Source organism: Symphalangus syndactylus, chromosome 14 (genome assembly GCF_028878055.3).
Source record: "Symphalangus syndactylus isolate Jambi chromosome 14, NHGRI_mSymSyn1-v2.1_pri, whole genome shotgun sequence".
In the NCBI taxonomy this organism is placed as follows: domain Eukaryota; kingdom Metazoa; phylum Chordata; class Mammalia; order Primates; family Hylobatidae; genus Symphalangus; species Symphalangus syndactylus.
Window position 1 is genome coordinate 39119816 of NC_072436.2, and position 14647 is coordinate 39134462.

Sequence of the window (14647 nt, forward strand, 5' to 3'; positions counted from 1 at the left end):
TTGACTGTGACAGGGCCTGGGGGTGAGAGGGGTCCACAAGCTGAGATGAGGTCTCTGAGCTGCTGTGACAGCCCATCAATGTCCTTGCACTTTCCTATATTTAATGTCCTCAAATCCACCTTGGACATACCCTAACGTTTTTGTTACTGACCATGTTTGCAGATGTCACGTTTTTTTCCCCCTTAGTCCATTCATGGTTCCTTTTCTTCTCTTTATCCTCTTCCTCCTCTTCTGGCTGATTCTCCTCTGACTTAATAATCAATAGTGGTATTTGCCACGTAATAAGAATCACTTAAGTGATTATTTACCACTGAATGTTCCAGAGTGTGAGGTGTTCTGGGATGTAAGGGATGCACAGAATCCACAGCCATTGTCATGATAATTTCTTTTAAGAGACTTCAGCTTTCTAGGAAAACACAGTGTGTGGTTTATTCATTATTATCTGTTAGCCAACCCTTCATTATCAAGAGAAGCAAAGGAACTAGAGTGCATAATTCTTTTGTTTGAAACCTAAGCCTAAGAAACATGTATTCGTTGACAAGCTGTAAACAGCAGAGGGGAACTCCAGTTCCGGTTCTTCCGGTTCCAGAGTCTTGGTTAGCAGCCCTGGGTGTGGGGCACACACACACAAGTAAGCAGCCCTGTCCTGCCATAGTCCCAGTTCACTGTGACAGATGATGGTCACTTAATAGAAATGACAAAAGTGACAGCCAGTGTTCCTAAAGCCCATAACCATTGCCGGGTTCTTGCTCGAGAGCTTCCTGCCTGCTGTCTCCTGGTTTGAGTTCCCTCTCTGGAGAGGAGGTTGAGAGCAGAGGGTTCTCTGACCACCAAAGCCCCCAGCTTATGGGACTCCATCCCTGAAAAACACCCAGCAGAAGGGACCCAAGGTGACGTTGCTGCAGAGATGGCAACTCAAGACTCAACAACTTTTCAAGTCTAGGTAAATGAGAGATAAAGCAAGTCCTTATGAAGTGATCTCCATGCTTTTCAAGCAGGGTTGTAACTTTGAGTTCAAAAGGTAGTGTCTGGGTCAGGCCCTTTGTGGGGAGCAGTGAGGAATAGCAGCATAATGGGTCTTAGATTTTCAGTCATTTGGGGCCTAAAGACTTAGAAACAACCTGTTTCCTTAGGTTAAACAACCACTGCCTAGGTTTTAATGTTAGTTCTATGTTGATTTCCATTGATTTAACAACTTGTCTTTTACATCAGCTTTTGAAAATTTCAAATATGAATTACTGGGTTTCCAGCAAATCTGGAAAGAGTCTACATATTATATTTATCTCTTTCTTCTTCTTTTTTTTTTTAACTTAAGTGTGGCTTTTTTTTTTTTTTTTTAGTTTAATTCCAAGGGATCAAGAAAGGGTAACATCATAAAGTAAACTCCATAGTGAAAATACGTTTCTGCTTTTCCTCCTCTTCCCTGTCTTGTTGTATTTTTCCTCTTTTGGTGGAAGGACAGAGAGGAACACAGAAAGGGGAGGGTGCTGCAGCCTGGTGAGGCTCCAAGGCTCGCCCTTGGCCTTGAGGAAGCTGGCTGCATCCTTACTTGTCAACAGCACCGTGCATCTAAGCAGAGTGCAGACACCTCTCCCTGCTGGTCTCCCGTGAGCACCAGGAGGCCTCATCTCCTCCAGACCTGCTAGTGGGCCTGAACTCGTGGTGATCATCATGGTGCCTGAAGCTGAGTATAGAACATTGAAATGACATTAAGAGGACATAAAATGTGAAAGGCTTCACTTTGGGCTGCGTCGTCATTATCTGGCAGCTAATAAAAGCTTTGTCAGTACCACGCAGGCTGCTCAGTTCTTTCTGTACGTCATCTCATTCAGTGCCTCTCAAACTTGACTCTTGTAGAACCAGCTGAAATGCCCAGGTTTATGACTCAGTATGTCTGGGTTTGGGCCTGAGAATTTGCATTTCTCACGAGTTCCCAGGGGAGACTGATACTGCTGGTCCTTGTTTTTGAGGTCAAAGTTAATCTGCCTAAAACAACCCTGTGGAGTAGGTAACATTATCCTCATTTCATAATGAAGAAACAGCCTGGAAAGGTCGGGGGTTTGGCCACAAAGCTCACTGTTACTTCCACCAGCATCTCTAAGCATCATTAGCTTATCAGCAGAAGTAGCAAGTACCTAAGAAAGTTCTAGGAAGACATCCGTGTCAGAGACCCACTGAGCTGTGGTGGGTGTGATAGGGTTTGAGAGTCAGGCCTATGGAATCAGTAAGATCTGGGATGATGCCTGGGGATGACCAGCCCTGGAAGGGGCTGTTGGGGGTAGTGTGCTGGTCTTGCTTGTTATCATGAGAGAGCAGTGCTAGAAGGAGACCTGGGAAGGGGTTACAGAATCTGTCCTGTGGATCACTTTCAGTCCTCATGTCCTTGCTTCCAGCATCTCATCTCATGGCCCTGTTTGAGTGGTATTCTGTGGGTGCTGTGGCCTTGTTTGAGTGGTATTCTGTGGGTGCTGAGGCCCTGTTTGAATGGTATTCTGTGCTTGCTGTGGCCCTGTTTGAGTGGTATTCCGTGCTTGCCATGGCCCTGTTTGAGTGGTATTCTGTGGGTCTCGTGGCCCTGTCTGGTATTCTGTGTGTGCCATGGCCCTTTCTGAGTGGTATTCTGTGGGTGCCGTGGCCCTGTTTGAGTGGTATTCTGTGCATGCCATGGCCCTGTTTGAGTGGTATTCTGTGGGTGCTGTGGCCCTGTCTGAGTGGTATTCTGTGGGTGCCATGGCCCTGTTTGCATGGTATTCTGCCCGTGTCATGCCTCTTCTTCCCTTCACATTTCTTTTTCCATATTTTCTGTGAAAAGGGGATAGGAACAGTAAAACCATACAGAAGAAAAACAAATACCAATTTCTTTTAGTGTTTATTTTGTGATGTACAATTCTTTAGGCCTTTGAAATGAAAAAAGGAAAAGTAAAGAAAAACCTTCCCACAAGTATGGGAAAGGGAGGGAAGCCTTGGAAGAAATAGGCAGGCTCTTTCCAGATTTGTCGCCTACGCATAGATTCAGATCTGCAGACCCGGGTATAAGCTTGGCAGCAGGCAGGGTGCAAGGCAGGTTGCAGGCAGGCGGCCCCCTCGCCAAATCCTGTTGACATGTTTTGTTTGGCTTGAATCGTATTTGAAAAATATTCAAATTAGTTTAAAACGTGGAAATTTTCATAATAAAAAACCCCATTATCCAGCTTTCCTTGAAGAATTGGGAGTGCTGGCATCAGGCTGCTGGTGGGTTGGTGGCCTCCTCTGTGAAAAGACCTGGCTCCTAGGTCATGGCCCCTCCAGCATGGGACAGGGGCCCTGGAGTGTGCCACTGTCCCAGGCCTAGAAAGTTCTGGACTTGGACTTGGAGCTGGGAGACTGGAGCTGGTGCTTCCTGGTCTCTCCTTTTCACCTGCTGTTGGCAGACATGTGTGAGAGAGCACATCTTCAGCATGAGGTCCAGGGTACCTGCAAAAGATCGGATTCCCAGTGACAGAGGGATACAGGGACCCTTGGTCAAATGGGCATTTGGGAAGTGGCGCTTAGTAGCAATCGTGAACATGTAAGGGAATCTCTTTGCTGCCTTCTAAGATAGCGTAAACCATTCCTTTCTTTAAAAAAAGTTATAATGTGTTTAAAAAATGTGTTTTTAAAAATCATTATTATTATTTTACAAGATCCATGAAGTCTACGTGGTGCTTTATAGGGCATATCTGGCTACAGCTGGCGTACTTCTGGGTGTTTTATGGCAAATTATTCTCAGATTACCCTTTAATGCAAGAAGGTCTGCCTGTTGTCTGAGCTCCCTGGGTCATATGGAAACCCCTCCAACTTGATGCAAAACAGCTGCCTCAGTCAGCTGTTCCAAAAAAGGAGCATTTTCAAGCTGAAGCAGCAGGAAAAATTTTGAAATGTTGAATTACTCTTTCCTTGCCATTAAAATGTGATTTAATTTTGATACTAACAAATTGTGTAAATCTAAAATGAAGTACTCAGAATGGAGTTTGTTTAGCGTGTTCTGGCAATACTTACAGTATGTCCTGGGGCGGGGGGGGTGTTCCCCAAGGAGGGCAGCACAAAAGCCCGCTGACTTCTATGTCCCAGGACCTCAGCCTGGCTGGGCCAGGGTCAGGGGCCAACCCACGGGCCTCCCTCCCCTCTCTCTTCTGGGTCCCTGCTGAGACCAGCAACAGAGGGGTCAATTGTCTGAGGCCTCCTTTTGTCTGAGGGGCTCCATGAGCCTCTCTGAATGCCAAAGTGTATCCATGCACGTGGATGAGTGTGGGTATGCACATATGTATGAGTGTGCATGTGTGCACATGTGGTGGTACAATGTGTGTGCGTGTATGTGTGCTTGCATATGCATACACGTATGCACGTGTGAATAAACGTGCACGCAAGCACTAAAAGACTGCATGTGTGCATGTGCATGTCTGAATGTGGACAAGTGTATATGTGTGTGCCTGCATGTGTGCACATGTGTGAATGTGCATATGTGCACTAGTGTGCATACGTGTGTGTGCAGTGTACGTGTGTGTGTGTGCATGTGTGTGTGCACACACAGGCAGTGGTGAGACTTGCTTAAAGCATTTCTGAGTTGTTGATGCATCAGAGCAGGGTGAGGGGCTTTGGAAAGGCCTGACTAGATGATGGAGGTTCCTAAGGCCTAGGAGGAAAAGCATCTCATCTCTCAGCAGATCACAGTTGCCTCTACCTGGCATTTGCTATGGTACAGAAACCCCAGAGACTCTTCTACCTCCCCTGCTTTCTCTGTAGGAATGAGGAAGAGCAGGCATACATATGGAAGCTTCTTACACAGCTCATTTGCCTCATTGGTCTGTTCCCACCTGGGGTTTCAAGGGAAGACCCACAAGAACTTTTCTGCACTGTTCCAGCCTCTGTTCAGGCCTTCCTCATTGGACCCAGTGCATTCTGTGTGACATTTCAGCCATGTTTCCAGAATGACTGTGAAATATCCTGTTCCCATCCACCCTGGAAGTGGGTTCCCACATAGCACGGAGGCTTTCCGCCCTCCCCAGTTGTTGTGTGCCCTTACAGGTCCTGTTGGTGCAGAGGCCTGCCAGGAGCCCTGGCTGCTCTGTCGTTTGGTTTGAGCCATCCCTGTCCACTGGAGTTTCCTTGATTCACACCTTCTTTCTTAACAAGTTGTCCTTTTAAGAATGACAATAAAACATATTTTATTCAGAAGCCAGGAAAAGACTCATAAAAACCCTTCATTGAAATTCACCTTTGTGAAAGATTCTCTCCCAGCCCCCTTTAACCAGCACAGCTGTCATGAACAACTTTTTCTGTGTTTTTTATTTTTTTCTTCTTGTCCCTCCCACCCCATTTCCTCTCCCTACTCCAGCAAGGGCTTATCTTTCAACTGTGGAAAAGCCACCAATTAAACTGTACTCCAAAGCTTATCAAAATATTCAGTCAGTAAAATTATCTTATAATTAGCCTCACTGTAAGCCAGAACGTTTTAATCCCAGGAAATGTAAAGTTATCCGGCATGTGAAATCTGTAAATTGCTCATCCTGACCTTCTGTCTACAGTGTCTACTTTTCTTTCTTTCCCAAAGTAATTTCTTCCTTGTTCTTCAAATTCTTGATTGTCTCTGAGGCATCTTCCTCTTCTGTTTGCTTAAGTTTCAAAGAAAACTTACTCCTAGTTGAGATAGAGAATTGAAAAATTCAGGTGATTGTGATGTGCAATCAACCTGATTTTATATATTTCATACCTTCACTTTTAGCTGTTCTTTTTGCAAACATAAGCCTCTGATTGCTGATGGCTTGCCCTCGTTGGTCCCGTACTTTGGATGCCTGCAGTGATATGCATGGCTGAATTATTCTGGAGCCGAGCTATTCAAACAGTATCTGGGGGATTCTGCAGGACGTCGAGCTGGGCAGTGGCATTGGACTTTTTAATTTCAACCATTTCTCTTCTCATAGCTCTCCCTCCCCTTTCACCCTCCCACAGCCTGGGGACCCTCCTATCATCTTGCACCACCTGGGACAGCACCATGAATGTTACCTCCCCACCCAATCCTATTTGGACCAACATCAAGGGAACCATAAGTGATGTTTGGGGATCTTAAGCTTAAGGTGCAACTCAGACTTTGGCTACAGAAATGATATTCAGATGATGGTTAGGTTTTTTTTTTTGTTTTTTGTTTTTTGTTTTTTGTTTTGATGGAGTCTCACTCTGTCACCCAGGCTGGAGTGCGGTGGCGCAATCTCGGCTCACTGCAAGCTCCACCTCCCCAGGTTCAATCGATTCTCCTGCCTCAGCCTCCTGCGTAGCTGGGATTACAGGTGCCCACCACTGCACCTGGCTAATTTTTTGTATTTTAGTAGAAATGGGGTTTCACCCTCTTGGCCAGGCTGGCCTTGATCTCCTGACCTCATGATCCACCTGCCTCAGTCTCCCAAAGTGCTGGGATTACAGGCGCAAGCCACCACGCCTGGCCAATGCTTAGGTTCTTAACTGTTGTGAGCCTTCTTAAACTAGTCTTGCCATAGGTACGAATGGGCTAGTGAAACTTACACAGGCATGTTTGACCTGGTCATCACTTGTTGTATGATGAAATATTTTCAAAGTTCCCAAAACTCATTGAAAAATTAAATTTTGGAATGTACTAACATTTCGACAAATGGAATATTGCCTGTATATAGTGCTAGTAGTGGTAGTTATTATTTACAGAATTTTTCCTATCTGTCACACAGTAGGCACACACATACACACACAGAGATACAAACACACAAATATATAAAAATTGCTTCATCCTTACATTAATTCTGTGAGAAAGTAATAATTTTGCCCATTTTACGGTTGGGAAAATTGAGGCTCTGACAGTTTCAATAACTTGCTGATGCAGCTGAACTTGACTGTATGGCCTGACCCTTGTAATCCCTTCTGTGAACTAGCCAGCGCCCCTGCCATATGATTTGACCCCCACTCATGCCTGAGAGGTTTCCTCATCATCCCTGCAGAGTAAAGAGGAAATCACAGCTTCACCTCAACCTCCACTTGTTGCTGTGCCCAGCAATTGCGTGCACCATATCTTGATGTCACACGAGAATTTCAGGCTCAGTTTATTTGCTGACCTCAGAGCTGAGGCTTGCCCGCCTTGAGCTTATGGGATCAGTGTGAAGGCTGTGATGATCCCCATAGGGAGACTCTGGCCCAGGTGGCCTGCCTGGGCTCCACTTGGTGCTCCTAGGGTAGGAGATAGAGGGGCGACCAACTCCCAGGATCCCACCTTGTGTGGGAGTGTTCTCCTAATGCCAACCGTGGAATCAGCTGCATGCTGCAATCCCATCCTTTCACAACTGTGTCTTGGAGCTAAAAGACCCCTATTTTGGAAGCCATTCCTGTTGAGAGACACCTCCTGTCTAATCCACAACTAAATATTTTACGCCTGTTTAAGACTCTTTCAAAATACAAATTATCTTTAAGAGCTAAGTTGAAACTAAATATCTGTCATTAAAATGTGTTATTTTTGAAGCATTAGCTGTAAGGCATTTAAAAAAATCTTTAAAACATAATTGGCCATATCAAGTTAATTTTCTTGTGTGAATTCTGCATATTCTTGATATTACTTAATTTGTTTTTCTCTCTTTTTGATTACAGCTTGGGTTGACGATAGCCATTCGCTATAGCCACAGGTAAATGTTTACATTTTTGTTTCTTTTAAGAATGATCCTTACCAGTTTATAGCTCTTGGTTTGCTTATGTCTCAGATTTTGAGCTTTTTTTTTTTGGTGGTTGCTTTCCTGTGATGTCAGTGTCACAGATGGAATTGTTCTAGTTGCTTGATTGGCAAGAGCACATTGCTATTTAGAGGAACGAGGTCTTTGTGAAAACATGGTGGTAGATAGCACATTTATTTCAAAACAAACAAAAAAAGGGATATTCTAGGGCATGACACAGAAGCACTATCTGGGTAATGTTCTCACTCTTAAAGATTCCCTGAAAATGGGGATGCCCTGCATGAGAGGTGAGTCCCAGCAGAGAGAAACCCAGCAAGGGCTTGTCTGTGAAGCCCTCGCCACCCCCCATGCCAGGCCTCTCTCTCTATGTCTTAGGATGTCTGCCAGTGGCAAAAGGCTCTATTTTTGTCTTGCTTCATGATTTCTGCCTTGGTCTCTACTGTATTACGCTTATGAAAAATGTTTGTTTCTTGTGTTGGCATCAACCTTTTCCCCTTTGCATGTGTCAAAATGCATTGAGATGTTAAAGTAAGATCCAGCCCCAGTGGAGGGGTGACAAGCAGGATCCTTCCTGTCCTTACGAAAACTGTGCTCACAGCCTCCCAAAGTGCCACCCTCTGGTCATAGGCTTCGGGCTTGGGGATGTCTGCTCAGCTGCCCACAGACAACCTAAAGTCACCTGATTTCAAAACAAGTTTGCCTTCTAAAAATGCTCATAGGAAGTGTGTACATGGTTTCAATATACATGTGAATTGGGCAATCGTAGGCAATTCCTGAGACCTAGAAAGCTGTGGGGGAGCCATGTAGGTTACAGCAGGAAGAGGGCAGGAGAGGACTCGAGCCCTTGGAATGAGCCTGTGGGAAGAAAGGTTCTCATGTGGGACATTTCTGGAGACCTATGAAAGAAACTGCTCCAGAGAGGCTCAAGATCATGGAGGGGAAAGAAATACATTTTCCTGGCCCATTGCTAGGTGCATGGCTGAGTCTCCATACAAAAGACAGATTAACTAGAGAAAGCATGCACATTTATTTAATATAAGTTTTACATAACATGGGAGCTCTCACAAGGAAATAAAGACCCAAAGTAACAGAGAAACCTGTATGTTTTTAATGTTAGTTTGATGGAGAAGTGCACTGTTGTAGAGATGGATAATCGGACAAAGAGGGTATGATCTAATGGTGATAAACTGGATGGGGGTTGGGGACTTAACAAACTTAGCCTGTTTGTTCAGCTTCTGTGGTCCTGTGTCTTCAGAGATAAGTATGTTTCTTTTCTCTGGGTATATAGAGGCTGCCTCTCAAATGAGAGTTTAATGGCCTGTATCAGGGGAGAAGGGGAAGGGGAAGGTGAGAGTGACCTTCCTGCTTCTGGTGTTTTCTCAAATGCCAAGGTGCCGTTTTTTAGTATATTGTGTCCTGAACCCCATCAATTGTTTGTATGTTTCTGGTCCTATGCGTGCATGATGCATGCCCACAACAAAAGTGTGGTGTCCTGCAGAAGGGTGCTCTTCCCTTGTAACCGCAGCCAGGCTGCTGCAGCTGCTGAGGCACACAGCTACGGCACACTTAGGAAGAAGCATGGTGCGCACACGGACCCCTAACCCTAAAACCAACTGTGTGGTATGGTGGGGTGCTGTGGGTATGGAAGCACTCTCTCCGGAACTTGCAGGAGCCTCTTTTTCTAGAATGTTCTCAAGGTGGACTGCTCCAGAATGAGGACAGCTAAGATATTGCTCTAGTTCAGTGACAAGCTTGCTCTTCCCCATGATGTCTCACTATGTTGCAAGGGCTGGTTTTGAACTCCTGGACTCAAGCAATGCTTCTGCCTTGGCCTCCCAAATTGCTGGGATTACAGGAGTGAGCTGCCATGCCTGGCCAAGGTAGGCTTCTAAGAGGAAGGAAATCTTAAACCATCCTCATTCCTCCAAACTGTGAATGTGGCAGGGAAGCCCAGCTGACTCAGGCAGATGCCCCTAGCAGGCTGATAACATGGGTCTCTCAGAACACATAGTCTTTAAATTGCTGTCTGGCATTGCTGTGGAGGAGAGGCAGAGTTTGGGGAGAGCGTGGAGGTGTGGGGGTGGATCCTGGCGGCTTCAGATTGCTTCTGTAGTCCTACTAGTTCAGCCTTGACCCCAAACTTAGAACCTACTCCTCAAACAAGCCCTGCAGAGAGTGGGACAGAATGCAAGGAGGAAGTTAGCAGCTGTCTGTTGTACATGAGCTTGCCTCTTTAGGCTCCAGCCCCCATGTTCTGTGCTCTGCTCTCCCCAGGAGACATCCTAGCACATGTGGCTTCCCCCTGCTATGTTTCCAGAGATGTTTGTCTCCAGGCCGTCCTTATAACCTTTAAGGTGTTAAGTGCAGAGCAATTAACAAATATCATGGATATTTACATAAGTGCAACAATAAACAAACAAAAATCTCAGTAAGTGGGAGAAGTGACAACTGAAAGTGATGAGATTGAGGGAAGGAAAGTGAAGACATCTCCTGAGGCTGCCTTGCAAGATCCAAGGTCCTTCACCATCGACCTTGGGATCTGGGGACCAGGGAGCCAGTGGTAGCCCAGTGAAGCCACTATTCACGAAAGGCTGCCTGCAGCAGCTGGTGTCATCTGTAGAGGAGTCTGAAGACTTTGGGAGCAGAAAGAATGGTTAGAAAGTGATTGCAGTAACTCAGAGACAGCATGAGGACTTTCTAGGCTTGGCTGGGCCTCTCACAAAATATGAATGTCTGATTCACACAAGCCAAGCTGGGGAGACTTACTGAGGAGCATGTGACCTGGTCGCGGACTGACATCTTCAATACTGTGGAGAAGGGATGATCAAAGGGTTGTGTTTTCCAAAAATTACTTCTGAAATCTAAGGAATTCTGATTTTAAAATTCTGGAAAGTACAACATCATTTGTAAATTTGTGGTGGGGACAAACCTACCTTCTGGGAAATCCCCATTTTCCCAGAATTGATGACACTTCACGAGGTGTCACTGAAGAGCTGTTTGCAGGTCAGGCCTTTTCTTCCCCTCGGCCACAGGAGGACCTGATCTTTTCTCTTAGAAGCCTGCAGGTCACCCTCTGACTCTTCTGTTTTTTCTTTTCTTTCTTTTTTTTTTTTTTTTTTTGAGACAGAGTCTTGTTCTGTCATCCAGGCTAGAGTGCAGTGGCATGATCTTGGCTCACTGTAACCTCTGCCACCTGGGTTCAAGCAATTCTCCTACCTCAGCCTCCTGAATAGCTGGGATTACAGGCACTTGCCACCACGCCAGGCTAATTTTTGTATTTTTAGTAGAGACGGTTTCACCATGTTGGCCAGGCTGGTCTCGAACTCCTAACTTCAAGGGATCTGCCCACTTTTGCCTCCCAAAGTGCTGGGATTACAGGCATGAGCCACCACGCCCGGCCACCGTGACTCTTCTGCTCCCTCTTACACCTAGCCTGGTCACCTACCACTCCCCTCATCCAGCAGGAGGAAGATGAGGGATGTGGGTTTCTGGTTGAGTCCCCTCTAAAAATCCTATTTGCTCGTTTGGATTGGCTGAAACTTCTATCCTTTTGTTGATTACTTTTTTCCTGTGTGGTGAAATATGCCTAATATAAAATCAGCCATTTGTTTTAGTCTGTTTGTGCGGCTATAACAAAATACCATAGACTGGGTACTTTATAAAGAACGGAAATTTATTTTCTCACAGTCCTCGAGGCTGGGAGGACCAAGATGAAGGCGCCAGCAGGTCCAGTTTTCTGGTGAGGGCCTGGTCTCTGCTTCCAAGATGGTGCCTTGTTGCTGCAGCCATGGGCAGGGAGGAGTGCTGTGTTCTCATGTGGCAGAAAGGAGAGGAGCAAGAGGGGAAGGCTTCATGAAGCCTCTTTATAAGGGTCTTCATCTCATTCATGAGGGAGGAGCCCTCATGGCTTAATCACCTTTTAAAGGCCCCACCTCTTAATATCATCACATTGGCCATTAAGTTTCAACACCTGAATTTTTGAGGGAACACATGCAAACCCTAGCACCATTTTAACCATTTTTAAGTGTATAGTTTAGTGGCATTAAATACAGTCCCACTGCTGTGCAATCAACACCACTGTCCATCTCCAGAGCGTTTTCAACATTGCAAACTCTAACTCCATACCCATTAAACAATACATTTCCTTCCTCAACTCCTCTCCAGTTCCTGACAACCACCATTTTACTTTTTGTCTCTATAAATTTGACTATTCTAGGGACTTTATATTAGTGGAATAATATAGCATTTGCGTTTTTGTGACTACCTTATTTTACTTAGCATAATTCTTCAAGATTCATGCATATTGTAGAATGTACCAGAATTTCATTCCTTTCTATGGGATAATATTCCATAGCATGTATAGGCCACATTCTGTTTATCCATTCATCCGTCAGTGGACACTTGGGTCGCTTTCACCTCTTTGCCATTGTGAATAATGCTGCTGTGAATTTGGATATACAAATCTCTCTTTGACACCCGGCTTTCAATTCTTTTGGGTACATGCCCAGAAGTGGAATTCCTGAATCATATGATAATTCTAAGTTTAAGTTTTTGAGGAGTGGCCATACTGTTTTCCTATCGATTACCATTTTCCTTGTCATGTTGACCCCAAACCCAGATGCCAGAGTTGAGGGAAGGGGTCCTCTTTATGTGGGTAGGGATACCTTTGGCATCAAGATTTGAGACTTTAGATTCTAAATCTAAGACCAGATTTGGAATTTGGAAGCAGATTATATCTCCTTCCAAAATTCTAACATGGGCATCAGGACCAAGAGAGATGGTGGGGAAAGCCCCAGCAAACTCCTTTAGTAGACAGAAGAGGAGATGAAGGAAAGGGTGACAGGAAAACGTGGTTCCAAAATGACAATACTGGGAGGATGGGTTCACTCTTGAAGAAGAATGGATTTGGGGGCCGTAAAGGAGATGAATATGGAGAGGAGGGAAAGAAGTCACTAAAATCCTATAACCTTGGCCAGCCAGCAGTGCCTCTCAGGCTGCTGCAGACACGGAGGGGCAGGATTGCCTCAGAGCTACAGGGGCTCTTGTGTGGCAACAGAGGACTTGAGGCCCAAAGGAGGCCTAATTTTGTTTGTGTGCATATGCAGTGGTGCTTCAGCTGTTAGCTCTCCTTTATTCAAATGAACAGTGTTCAGGGTGAGACCATCCTCCTGCATGTGAGCATGCAAGTATACATACACACACACACACACACACACACACACACACACACAGTCTAACACATGCCCACCCCAACCACTTCCACTGCTGACCCCAGACACCTCTAACTCTTGCTAGACCAGTTATTCCAGATCTGTCTGTGGTATAGAGGGGTGTGTGTGTATGTGTGTGTCTTCATGTGGGAATGTAGGGAACTGAGGGGTCAGGAAGCAGAGAAAGAATCATCATATTTCGATGGTATAAATGTACCAAGCAAGGAGAGCCTCTGCCATGACTGCCTGTGCACTTAACAACAGGTCCTGCTCATGTTTCGTTTATTATCATGGCACTTTAATTTATTTTTGTAAAGTCAAGCCATTTTCACAGAGTGGAAAATTGTCTCTTGATGTTCATTCCCCACTGTTTGGCTTGAGGTTTTCGGGTGGAATCCACACAGTGGTGACAGCTGGGTAACCCCCAGAAGTGCCCTTTGCAGATAACAGCTCTCGGGGCCCCATCACCCACACAGTGGGGAACAGTTTCCCCACTGTGTGGGTGTTTTGTTTTTTTCTCTTTCTACAAGATTGAAAGAGAGTTTATATGTTCTTCCTGCCTGACCCAGTGCAGCAGAGTGAAGAAGGCTGCTCCCTCCCGGTGAGTACCCCTGGGCCAAGATAAAAGAGGAAACGGGCTCAGAGGTGAGCATCTCACCTTTGGCTCTTGCTTGTCTGATACCGGAGAGAACACGTGAACTAACAGTGTGGATTTTTTGCACGTGCCACTTATGCTTGTATTTCTAAGAAGAGCTCATGAAAGTGAAGGATGAGAGCGGTGAACTAACTCCTAACAGAATGATTTTGCTTTGTTTTTTCGTTAGTTATGTTTCTTTAATAAACAAAGAAGGAAGCAAATTTTCCATTTTGTTCTGTGATAGTTAAATGGAGGTCCACAGAGGTGTGACTCTTAAGCAAAGTCTAAATGCAGTTCTTTCCCACAACTGACTTCTTTCTATTGGTTTCTCACCTAAGAAAGGCTAAATTCGGTATCCTGTTCAGGCCTGTGCCCAAACCTAATATGGGAGTTATAGTCACCAGCCCCGTAAGAGGCCTTGGTATCCCTCGAGGCCTGGATGGGGAAAGAGAGAGTTGGGGAACCTGCGTGTGATCGAACTGCACGGTGTGACCATCCTGAGCTAGATTATTGGAGGCCTGCCATTACAACAAAGTACAGACCCGGGGTGATTAAGCACTCATTCTGAGACTGTGCTCGTGTTTTTGTTTAGAATGAGCCCAGATGGCCTAGAAGAAGTGAAGGGGTTGTGTACTTTTGTGTTCTGATTTAGATTAGAAGCAGAGTTTGAAGTTCATAGATGAATCAGAATGCTTATTGAATGAAAAAGCAGCATCAATGAGCAAATGAAATTGCCATCTTGAAATACAAAAGGGAGGAAAAGACCAGAACCACAGCCATCAGGCCTATTGGATTTTCATTTCAAGTGTTGGCAAATACCTAGCAACTCCCATTTGGGGCTGGTTTGATCTTGTGGAGACAGCTGAGGAGACCGTTTTCCTCCAAATTTTGTAAAAATAAACAAAAATCCCTTTCTGCCCTTTTTTCCCCTTCCAGGGAATAGTTGTTTCTGTCACTGAGGCTCTCTGGTCGACTGTTCCATCTGTCTCTTTTTCAAACTTCACAATGAGGCTCCCACCAGATATACACATGGTTGCCAAGAAATTATTCAACCCCAATGGTATAATCTTAAAACAAAGCCATCTTTTTTTTTTTTTTTG

The 14647-nt window shown here is 45.2% G+C and overlaps 1 protein-coding gene across 1 annotated transcript in view; it reads left to right on the top strand.

Annotated features, from left to right (window-relative positions):
* The window catches only part of ACOXL (acyl-CoA oxidase like), a 373858-nt gene that overhangs the window by 69602 nt on the left and 289609 nt on the right, over positions 1-14647 (top strand). Inside the window, 1 exon segment of the mRNA XM_055240922.2 lies at positions 7621-7655. Coding sequence (XP_055096897.1) covers positions 7621-7655 — 35 coding nt within the window.